The 12,209-nt window shown below is 44.2% G+C and overlaps 1 protein-coding gene across 1 annotated transcript in view; it reads right to left on the bottom strand.

The window, feature by feature from the left end:
• Positions 1–340: 340 nt before the first annotated feature.
• The window catches only part of TSPOAP1 (TSPO associated protein 1), a gene marked incomplete at both ends in the record, with an annotated part of 99,886 nt that continues 88,017 nt past the window's right edge, over positions 341–12,209 (bottom strand). The window contains 2 exons of the mRNA XM_081346746.1: positions 341–367; positions 542–640. Of these exons, the coding sequence (XP_081202872.1) occupies positions 341–367; positions 542–640 (126 nt within the window). The remainder of the gene's footprint in view (positions 368–541; positions 641–12,209) is intronic.

The following is a 12,209-nucleotide window of genomic DNA, read 5'->3' as shown; positions in this document are numbered from 1 at the left end:
CTATTCTATTATTCTATTATTCTATTATTCTATTCTGTTCTGTTCTGTTCTATTCTATTCTATTCTATTCTATTCTATTCTATTCTATTCTATTCTATTCTATTCTATTCTATTCTATTCTATTCTATTCTATTCTAGACATTCTTAGGCATCTGTTCAAAGTATGCCCCTTGATTGGCAGAATGGGAAGGAAAATTTTGTTTCTGCTCTCATCCTGAACCAAAATGTTCAGAGTTATAAAAGATTTACTAACTGACAAAAAGCATTCTGGAAGGATTTGATCTGGGACTTACGTGATTTCTCTCTTCCTTTCTCTCTTCCTCTGACTTTCTCACATGCATCACTGGATTCTTCTTTTTCTCACTCGCTGTGGAAAGCCAGGAGCATACAAGAATAGATAAATGAAACAAAGATAGCTCAGTATCTGGGCTGGTGGAATACAAGGATGGAGGAAAAGACACCCATTTGCTGGCATCCCAGTTCTGTGATAAAAAAAGTATTTTCACATCTGGGTCCCAATCAGGCAACCTGTCTCCCTCACCTGCTTTCCAAGGCTTGGCTCACTTGCCTGTGCTCCGTCTGATGGCAAAGCTTCCAGGAAATTAGATGGAACAAGACCTTTCTGTCCATTTACCTCCCCCTGCAGACAAAGAAGGGAAATGTTTGGTTGGAGATCTCTTGATGATTCGAAACCATACAGAGAAAGGGACAACCCAACTTTTTTCCTACCACCAAGCTCTTGTGCATGTTATATTCCCAAGCAAAGTGATATATCTCATATCCTGGATCTCTGCCTATTACTCTATGTACTGTCAAAAGATCAGAAGTCTGATCAGAAGAAAAGCAGACGCCTTCATTTCCAAACTGGAACACTCAGATCCCTCACTTCTGCTGATATGAGCAATACTTTCTGGAAGGCAATAATTATTGTAGAATTCAGGGAGGCAACCTGTGACCTGTTGGATCATCATTTCAGAAATACTGTCTTACTCAAAGAGAGGGCGAAAAGAACCTGTGGGAATGACTTTGAATTTGCTACTGGCTTCCCTGTTGACTTTCTTTGCAGGAAACTGGCAGGAAGCACTGGAAATGACAATTACATGATGAGGTTGACTGTGGCTGTGCAGCGGCACGGCAGCATGGCAGCATTGAAATGGCCATATTTCAGACTCATGGGAGTCATGGGTTTCAGGTTTTAGATGCATTCTGTAAATAAGCCCGTTTGAAGTACATTGATTCAAATATTGTTGCTCTATGACGAACCATTTCACCCAACTGAAGGTTACCATCAAACAGACACAAGACTTTGGGTAGTATGTGTGTATGTGTGTGTGTGTGTGTGTGTGTGTGTGTGTGTGTGTGTGTGTGTGTGTGTGTATATATATATATATATATATATATATATATATATATATATATATATATATATATGTATGTGTATATATGTATGTGTATATATACATATATATATATATATACACATACACACACACACACACACATATATATATACATACATACATATATATATATATATATATATATATATATATATATATATATATATATATATATATATATATATATATATATATATATATATAATTTATTTATTAAATTTTTATACCGCACTTCTCCCGAAGGACTCAGGGCGGTGTACAGGGCAATAAATATGGCGGTGTACAGGGCAAACAAAAATGTTTGTTAAGCATTCAGAATACACTTCATTAGTCTCAGACATGGGACAAATCTTATTTCCTGTTTCAGCCTAGCCCAAGGCCATCTACAGGCAGTAGCCACAGCAGTGGCAGCTCATATTTGTGTAAATATTTTGGCTTGCTAACAAAGAATAAAGGGAGACCGATATGATCATTTCAAACTTACACACACACACACACACACACACACACACATATATATGTCAAATACTTAACTATTTAGATTACCTTGCTAGGCCCCAAACATGGGGCAAATCTTTATTTCCTGTTTCAGCCTATCTTGAAGGCCATCGAACAGGCAGTAGTCACACCGGACAGCTCATATATATTTATGTAAATTACTAACAAAGAATTAAGGGAGACTGAAATGCATCTCAAACTTATTAGTTTTCATCAGTCAGCCATACCTGTGGCTCAAGAGGTAAATACAACTGCCTAATGTGCAATCAGCCCAGGTTCGAATCTCAGAAGGGTATGGCTGACTGATGAAAACTAATAAGTTTGAAATGCATTTCAGTCTCGAACCTTCCGGTGGCGACGCGGCGCCGAAGACAGCCGTCTCCGGGCTGTCCGCTCCGCAGCTGTGTTTATCCATCGAAAACAGCGCCGATCAGCTGTTTAGGTGGATTTGAAGCCCCCTCCTCGGGAGAAGAGGAGGGGGTAAGGCCCCAGGTAGGGGTTGAGCTCTCCGGGGCCGCCTGAGCTGAAAGTTTGGGCGGCTGAAGGATTAAGCCCCCCCGAAGCCTGGGTTAGCTCCGAGCTGCGCAGCGTCTCTGCTCCGTGATTTTTGGAGCAGAGCCAGGCGTTAGCAACCACCCCTGCCAGAAGGAAAGACTCTTGAGTATTAAGGTGCAGGCAGAGCGGTACAGGAGGTCAAGGTGAAGTGGACTTTTATTTTTACTCTCTAGCTCAATGGATTTTATAGCTTTAAAGTGAAAGTACGCAACAAGTGAAAGTGGGGAAAGATGGCGGCTAAAACTTCTAAAGCTCTTCGGAGTGGGGGAACTTCCCCAGTGCAACAGACTTCGTTGCAAGCTTTGCTTCCTCCTGCACCTCCTCTGGCATTGACGCTTAAGGACTTACAAGATGCCTTTGCAAAGCAATCGCAAGTAATGTCAGATATGATGGATGATAAGATGGAAAAGCTGGAGGCAAAGCTGGAGGAGAAATTGGAGAAATTGGAGGAGAAGATGGAAGAGAAGTTTAGTGCAATGAGGGTAGACATTTTGTCTACGATTGAAAGTGTGGCTGAATGTGTGCAACGTTTGGATGAAAAAGTGGAGGATCTTAGTCAAAAGAACTCTATATTTTTTTTTTATTTTTTTATTTTAATTCCATTTATATCCCGCCCTTCTCCGAAGACTCAGGGCGGCTTACAAGCTTAGCAGTAGCCTTCATTCTATGTATATGCCTGCTTATTAGGGCTTTCACACACCCCCAAGCGGCATTATTACAAAGTCAGCTTAATTGCCCCCAACAATCTGGGTCCTCATTTTACCTACCTCGGAAGGATGGAAGGCTGAGTCAACCTTGAGCCTGGTGGGATGCGAACCTGCACTAATTTATTTTATTTATTTATTTATTTATTAGTTTTTATAAACCGCCCTTCTCCCGAGGGACTCGGGGCGGTGTACAGAGGAAGGAAGGTATACAGACCGAACAATAAAATAATAAGAAACACTAATGAACACAAACTGGGACCCCAATTAACGTTATCATGCCAGGCCAGCCTGCTGGAACAGGAAAGTTTTTAAGTCGCGACGGAAGGTACGGAGGTCAGGGGCCATCCGGATTTCGGTTGGTAAGGTGTTCCAGAGGGCTGGCGCACCCACTGAGAATGCCCTCCCCCTGGGGGCCACCAGCCGACATTCCTTGAGCGGTGGCACCCTGAGGAGGCCCTCTCTGTGGGAGCGCACAGGACGGTGGGGTGCTGACATCGGCAGAAGGTGCTCCCGTAGGTAGTCCGGACCCATGCCATGTAGGGCTTTGAATGTCATTGTTAGCACCTTGAACTTCACACGGAAGGCAACCGGAAACCAGTGCAGCGCACGGAGGAGAGGTGTGATATGGGAGTATCGGGAGGCTCCCAAGAGTGTCCGTGCCGCCGCACTTTGCACCAGTTGAAGCTTCCGAGTGGATCTCAAGGGCAGCCCCATGTAGAGAGCGTTACAATAGTCTAGGCGAGATGTCACAAGGGCATGGGTGACTGTACGTAAGGAATCCAGGTCCAGATAAGGCCGTAGTTGGCGAACTAGTCGAACCCGGGAGAAGGCCCCCTTGGTCACAGCTCCAATGTGGTCTTCCAGGGAGAGCTGCGAGTCTAGGAGGACACCCAGGTTGCGGGCCCTATCAACAGGGGGAAGTAACTTGTCCCCAATGTTAAGCAGTGGGACGTTCTGAATCTCCTGGCTTGCCGGTACGTACAGCCATTCAGTCTTGTCCGGGTTCAGTTGAAGCCTGTTTCTCCCCATCCATTCCCGGACCGCTTTCAGGCAGCGGGACATCACGTCTAGGGCATCACTGATATTGTTAGGAGTTGAGATAAAAAGCTGGGTGTCATCAGCATACTGATGGTACCCTACTCCAAAACTGCGAATGATCTCACCCAGCGGTTTCATGTAGATGTTGAACAGGAGAGGCGAGAGGACCGACCCCTGAGGGACTCCGCAAGCGAGAGGCCTCGGGGTCGACCTCTGTCCCCCTGTCAGCACCGACTGCGAGCGACCCTGGAGAAAGGAGGAGAACCAACGCAGAACCGTGCCTCCCACTCCCAGTCCCCTGAGGCGTCGCAGCAAGATACCATGGTCGATGGTATCGAAAGCCGCCGAGAGGTCTAATAAGACTAGGACAGAGGAATGGCCCCTGTCCCGGGCTCTCCAGAGATCATTCATCAGAGCGACCAATGCCGTCTCCGTGCTGTAGCCCGGCCTGAAACCCAATTGGTACGGGTCTAGATAAACCGCTTCATCCAGGATCTGAGGAAGTTGGTGCGCCACCACGCTCTCAACAACCTTCGCAAGGAAGCGAAGATTGGAGACTGGACGAAAGTTATTCAAAGAGGATGGGTCCAAGGTGGGCTTCTTGAGGAGAGGTCTCACCACCGCCTCCTTCAAGGCGGTGGGGAAGTGACCCTCACTCAGAGAAGCAGAGATGACCGCAAGGAACCAGCCTCGTGTCGCCTCTCGAGCTGCATAGGCCAGCCAGGAAGGGCACGGGTCCAGTAAGCATGTGGAGGAGCTCAACCTTCTCATAATCCTGTCCACTTCCTTAGGAGTTACAGGATCAAATTCTTCCCAGATGACGTCGACAAGACTGTCCATGTCTTGTTCTTCCATCTCAGCCCAGTTGGAGTCCAGACCAGTTCGAATCCGAGCGATTTTATCCAGCAGATATTGACCAAATTCCTCGGCTCGACCCTGCAAGGGTTCCTCCCTCACCTCTTGGTTTAATAGGGAGCGAGTCACCCTGAACAAGGCAGCCGGGCAATTATCTGCGGACGCGATGAGGGTGGAAAAGTAGTTGGATTTTGCCACCCTTATCGCAGCGAGATAAGACCTGGTGAGGATTCTTAGTCGCAATCGGTCGGATTCGGATCGACTGGACCTCCAACGGCTCTCTAGGCCCCGTCTCCGACGCTTCATCTCCCGGAGCTCCTCGGTGAACCATGGGGCTCGCTGGGATCTGCGCCGGGTCAGAGGCCGCAAGGGTACAACTCGGTCCAGAGCCTCCGTGGCTGCCTTTTCCCAGGCTTCCACTAAGGCTTCCGCCGAGCTGTGAGCAGGGGGTGCATGCGAGTCCCTAAGCGCTGCCTGGAACTTATCAGGGTCCATTAGGCGCCTAGGGCGGTACCATCTGACTGGCACCGTGCACCCACGGTGGGGGGTGGCAAGGGGGAAGTCTAGCCGCAGGAGGTGGTGATCGGTCCATGACAGGGGCGTAATAGTTGTGGCACCCCCACCGACATCATCACGCCACCGTCCAGACAAGAACACCAAGTCTGGGTTGTGGCCTCTCTCATGAGTCGGCCCAGAAATTATTTGCAACAGGTCCATGGCCGTCATGGAAGCCATGAACTCCCGAGCCAGTTCGGACGATCCTCCCAGGGACGGTAGATTAAAGTCGCCCAAGACCATGAGTCTTGGGAATTCAACCACCAACCCTGAGAGGACATCGAGTAGCTCGGGTAGGGCCGCCGCTGCACGATTAGGTGGTAGGTACGCCAGCAGCAGACCCAACTGCGCCCCTGGGCCGAATCTCAGTAGGAGAGACTCACACCCGACCATCTGAGGGACGGTGGTCTCTCGCGGGCTAAGGGATTCCCTGATGATAACTGCCACTCCCCCGCCCCTCCCATGAGCCCGGGGCTGGTGTAGTACCTGGAAACCTGGCGGGCAGAGGTCAACCAGAGGAACACCCCCCTCTGGGCCCAGCCAGGTTTCCGTGATGCAGGCCAGGTCCGCATGCTCACTCTCCAGTAGGTCACGAATGAGGTGAGCTTTGTTAGCTGCGGACCTTGCATTCAGGTAGACCAGCCTTAGCATGGGAGGGTGCGCACCTTTGCTCCCGGGTCCTCCGGGGGAGAACAGAGGGTCGGAGCGTCTCACCGCCTGTACAGAGCGGAGATGACACTCCCGGTGACGATACGGCCCTCTGTCTGTGCACCTTCTGCCATTCCCCACCATCCTAGGGATGGGACGTTTGTCAGTACGCCACTGGGTGTTATCGGCGACTGGTCCTCGTTGTACGCCGTCGCGAACGGCCGTGGGCCTGGCATGCGTTATGGTGGCTGGAAGGCGTGCCTTTCCCGCGCAACCATAGTCTCCTCCCTCCCCCCTCCCTAACCCCACAAAAAACTTAACTAAGAACTTGATCAGGGGCCTCTTGTTGGGCTTATGCTGGAGGCCCCTGACCCTGCCCGGCCATCTCTCAGAGGCCCAGTGGTTGGGCCCGTCATCAAGATTGGATGTGATGCAGGCGGGTCGCACCCAGGAGAGTGGGGAACCCCTGAGGGCGTGCAGTGCTATGCTAGAGTATTGAACAAACATAGTCATAGGTGGTTCCGGGAAGGCTGTCCCCTGGATGGTGAATTTGCAGGAGGGTCGAGTCGGGTAGGTGCGTATCTGGATCGTCGCCCTGCCACTGCCACTTGGCCGGGCGAACCCCCAGAAGCAGGCCCATCCTCATCCTCTCACGATGGGTTGTGTCTCTGCTTCCGGAGGTGGTCCAGAACGTACTCTGGGTGAGGCATACCCCATAGAGCAGCAGGTGTTACTTAAGGAGGCATTAGCCCACTGCTCCACCAAGGCTCTTGCTATTAGAAGTAAAGGTACTGGAGAATGAAAATATAAGGGACAAAATGGACGGAGAATTGAGCCTTGTCCAGTACCATCAGATGCAGTATGCTATTAGAATCAGAGGCTTAAAAGAGAATCCTAAAGAAGATTTAAAGCAGCTGATCTCTGAGGCTTTGGAAGCAGTACTGGGCCAGCCAGCATCGGAAATAGAGGGAAGTATGGATAAAATCTTTCGCGTAAATTCATGGATTGCAAGGCAGAGGAAGTTACCTAGAGATGTGGTGGTCTATTTTACAAAGAGAGCAACTAGAGATGAAGTTATTCAAGCTGCTTATGATACTAAATTTGTGGTTGCTGAGCAAGAAGTCCTGGTTCTAAAAGAGATTCCTCCAAAGATTTTAAGGAGAAGGAAAGATTTTGCATTCCTTGCACAGGAACTTAAGAAATGTGATATCAAGTTTAGATGGGAGATTCCAGCCGGAATGGTGGTGATGCATGAAGGTAAAAGACATCGTCTGGTTACTGTGACTTAGGCACGTGATTTTTACAGCAATGTGTTAAAAGCAACCCCTCTATCACTTCTGGAAGCTGCAAAGGGATTTGGAGAGGGGAAGCCTCAAGACGCTCAAGGCAGACAGACAGAGGAGAATGGTGTTGGAGGGGATCAAGTTACAGTCTCATCAGCTGCTACTGGAGAGCAGAGGATGACGCGTGCCGCCCTAAGACGAGCGAGACAAGAGCAAGAGCAAGACCAGCAGAAAGTTATGGAACTTCCAAAGCGTACTTACAGTGAAGCTGTGGGAGGGGCGCGGCCCAAGGAAGTGACAGGGGTCATTGCAGACGTGCTCCAAAAGCTTCGGGACGCCAAGAATGGCGACTAAATTTTTAACTTGGAATGTTAATAGATTAAACTCACCACAGAAGAGAAGGAAGGTTTTTCAATATTTAAAACAATTTAAGACTGATGTTATCTGTCTGCAAGAAACGCATATTAGGGTTATGGACCAAAAGTACTTATTGAACTCAAGGTTGGGCACGCAATTTGTTGCTTCTGCGTTGAACAAGAAAAATGGAGTGGTTGTCTACGTTAAAAATACTCTAACAGCGGAACTAATTGAAGTAGATAAGCAAGGAAGATATGTTATGATAGATTTGCTGTTAGAAGGTAAAAAAACGCTTCTAGTTGGACTGTATGCTCCTAATCAACAACAAGCTGACTTTTTTAACTTACTCCACACAAAGGTTACCCAATTGGATTATAAATCTTTTATTTTTATGGGAGACTGGAATGGTGTCTTAGATGTACAGATGGACAAAGCTGGTTCCTTTAAGCATGTCCCGAGCCATGCTAGATTGCCTAAATCTTTTTTTGAAATGAAGGACGATTTGGAATTACGAGATATTTGGCGTGATACACATCTACATGAAAAGGATTATACTTTTTTTTCTGAAAGACATCAATCTTTTTCCAGGATCGATTTTATTTTGCTGACTAATGACTTTTTTTTCTAGGATTAAGAAGGTAAAGATCTGTGCAAGAACTATTTCTGACCATAGCCCAGTGTGGTTAGAGATCAATAAGGACAATAGGGATAGGCGCTCTTGGCGCGTAAATGAGAATCTGTTTAGAAATCAGAGAAATGTGGAAGAATGTAAACAGCAGATGAAGGATTTCTTTGAAATTAATATGAATAAGGATACCTCTATGGACATGGTTTGGGATGCTAGCAAGGCCTACATGAGAGGGGTGTTGATATATATGAATAATAAATACAGACGTACCTTGGAAGTTAGAAGGAAAGAACTGGAGAATGAAATTAGGGAAAAAGAAAAGGCCCTAATTTTGAACCCATTGGATGTGAAGATTAAGGAGGTTATTAACCTATTAAGAGGACAATTTGATAAGTTGATGGCTGATCAAGTGGCAACCAATTTATGGTTTGCTAGGCATAATACTTTTTGCAATGTTAATAAGCCAGGTAGATGGCTAGCCTACAGGTTAAGGAAAAAGCAAAGGGCTTCTAATATAGATAAAATTGAATATAAGGGAAAGGTTGTGTTTCAACAGGATCTTATTAAGGAAGCCTTTGTGGATTTTTATTCTAAACTATATGCTAAGGAGAAGATTAATGAAAAAGACATTGATGTATATTTGAAGAATGCTAGCATCCCGGTTCTTACGCAAGAACAAAAGGAGGAGATTAATCAATTGATAACAGAAGAAGAAATTCTTATAGCAATTAAGGAACTGAAGGTGGATAAAGTGCCAGGTACGGATGGTCTGACTGCGGTTTATTACAAAAATCTACAATTGGAGCTGATAAAGCCGTTAAAGGAACTGTTTCAGACAATTCAGAGGGGGGGAAAGGTGCCTCCGTCTTGGAGAACTGCTTTTATTTCTTTGATTCCGAAGGAAGATCAAGATGCTACTCAAGTAAAAAACTATAGACCGATATCACTTTTAAATACAGATTACAAGATATTTGCCAAGGTGTTAGCTAATAGATTGATGAGGGTTCTGCAACAGGTGATTCATGGGGATCAAACCGGTTTTATTAGTGGTAGACAAATGAAAAATAATGTGAGGCATATAGTTGATGTGGTGGAGTTTTTGAAAAGGAACAACCAGATCCCTGCGGCGGTAATTTTTCTAGATGCTGAAAAAACTTTGAATTGGCAATTTTTGATGAAAGTCTTAGATAAAATGAATTTTGGGGATAAATTTTTGCAACCAATTAGGGCATTATATCAAAAACAAACTGCCCGAATAATAGTTAACAATAGTTTGACTGAAGTATGCAATATTGAGAAGGGCACAAGACAAGGGTGTCCGTTATCACCTTTATTATTTGTTTTAACATTGGAGATATTATTGGTAAAAATACGGAATTCGGAAAGAATTAAGGGTATTCAAATTAGAGATCAGGATTATAGACTGAGAGCGTTTGCAGACGATCTGGTTGTTACGGTGACCCAGCCAGAAAACTCTGTTGTGGACCTGATGGAGATAATAATGCAATATGGGAATGTTTCTGGATTTAAGGTTAATGCACAAAAAACTAAAATTTTGGCCAAAAATATGACAGTATCGCAAAAGGCCCTTTTAGAAGGATTAACTGGATTTGAGATTGTTAAAAGGGTCAAATATTTGGGGGTGTTTTTGTCACCCTCTAATACAAAGTTATATAAAAATAACTATGAAAAGTTATGGGGGGAAATTCAAAAAGAATTGGAGAGCTGGGAAAAACTGCAATTGTCTTTGCTGGGTAGAATTGCAGCAGTGAAAATGAATGTCCTGCCTAAATTTTTATTTTTATTTCAAATGATACCGGTCCTTAAAAAAGATTCTAATTTGGAAGAATGGCAACGGGGTATCAATAAATTTGTTTGGGCAGGGAAAAGGCCACGAGTTAAACTTAAGATTATGCAGGATACTCGTGAAAGAGGTGGTCTTAAAATGCCTAATCTTAAATTATATTATGAAGCTGCTGCGTTATCAGGAATAAGTGATTGGATTAATTTGACACAAGAGAGATTATTAAATCTTGAGGGCCATGACTTGTTATTTGGCTGGCATGCATATTTGTTGTATGATAAGAAGGTAGATAATGTGTTTAAAGTGCATATTTTAAGACAGGCATTGTTGAGAGTTTGGAAGAAGTATAGACATAAGCTAGATTACAAGATGCCGTTGTGGGCAATCCCAAAACACGCAATAGAAAACATAAATGTTGGCTTCAAACATGATGTGACTACGTATAAAGAGATTTTAAGCTTGGAAAGAAATGTCTGGTGTTTGAAGCCGTACAACCTCTTGCGAGATGAGAAGATTGTTCAAACTTGGTTTCAATATACTCAGTTACGGGTCAGGTGGAAAGAAGATCAGAAAATTGGTTTTGCAATGACTGATGAAAATTTGATAAAGCAAATTAGAAATCAGGGTCCAGCACATATCAAACGGATATATCTTGCATTGATAGAAATTGACTCAGAAACAGAACTTGTTAAAGATTGTATGATAAAATGGGCCCAGAATATTCAAGAAGTTATTACAATGGACACGTGGGAAAAGATCTGGGTGAGGAACGTAAAATTCACGCAAGCCCAAAACCTAAGAGAGAACTTTTATAAAATGTTTTATAGATGGCATTTAGATCCTAAAAAGCTTGCAAGTATGTATCCGAACTATCAGCCAAAATGTTGGAGGTGTGGTGGCGAAGATGCAACGTATTTTCATATATGGTGGACCTGTAAAAAGGTTAAGGCTTTTTGGATAAAAATTTGGTGGAATATGCAGAAGATCTTTAAGCAAAGGATAAAGTTTTGTCCGCAATTGTTTTTGTTGGGCATAATTACAGATGCAACTGTTGATGTTGAACTTAATTACAGCAGCAAGACTCTTAATAGGTCAATATTGGAAAAAGGAGGAACTGCCGACTATAGAAGAATGGACTCTAAAGGTTTCTGACCTGGCGGAAATGGCAAAGATCTCGGCTTACTTGAAGGATCATTCGCAAGAACGTTATATTATGGAGTGGAAAAAGTGGATTGATTATATCCAGAACAAATATGGGACTAAAAAGTTTCATTTAGCATTTGAATACGTTTTCCTTTCTTTTTTCTTTTCTTTTTCTTTTTATATGTAATATTAATATTGCTTGTAGTCATTTTATATGAGCTAGAGGGCGATAGAATTAATAGTTTATTGTTGTTAGCATATGGATGTTTATTTATTTATTTATTTATTTATTTAATTAAATTTTTATACCGCCCTTCTCCCGAAGGACTCAGGGCGGTGAACAGGGCATATCTTAAAACTACAAAAGTACAAAAGTTAAAAAAGAATTAAATTATTGCCCACAATAAAAACAATAAAACAATAAAATATATATATAAATATTAAAACCCTAAGTAATTCCCCATCAGGCCAGGCCAGCTTGTTCAAATAAATGGGTCTTTAACCCGCGCCGGAAGGATTATGATTGTTTTATCTTTTTCTTGGTGGTCTTTTCTAGATAGGTTGTGGGATCTGTATATATAGGTTTGTATGTAGTTTCTTTGAGTAAGTTGGACAGTTTCTCTTCATAGTCTGATGTGTCCATTACCACTGTAGCATTGCCTTTATCTGCTGGTAGTATGATTATGCTGTTGTCTTTTCTTAGGTTTTGCAATGCTACTTGTTCTTCTTTTGTTAGGT

This window comes from Vipera berus, assembly GCF_964194415.1.
Source record: "Vipera berus genome assembly, chromosome: 1".
Lineage (NCBI taxonomy): Eukaryota > Metazoa > Chordata > Lepidosauria > Squamata > Viperidae > Vipera > Vipera berus.
The sequence above is the reverse complement of the archived record's forward strand: the minus strand, read 5'-3'. Positions and strand labels throughout refer to the sequence as shown.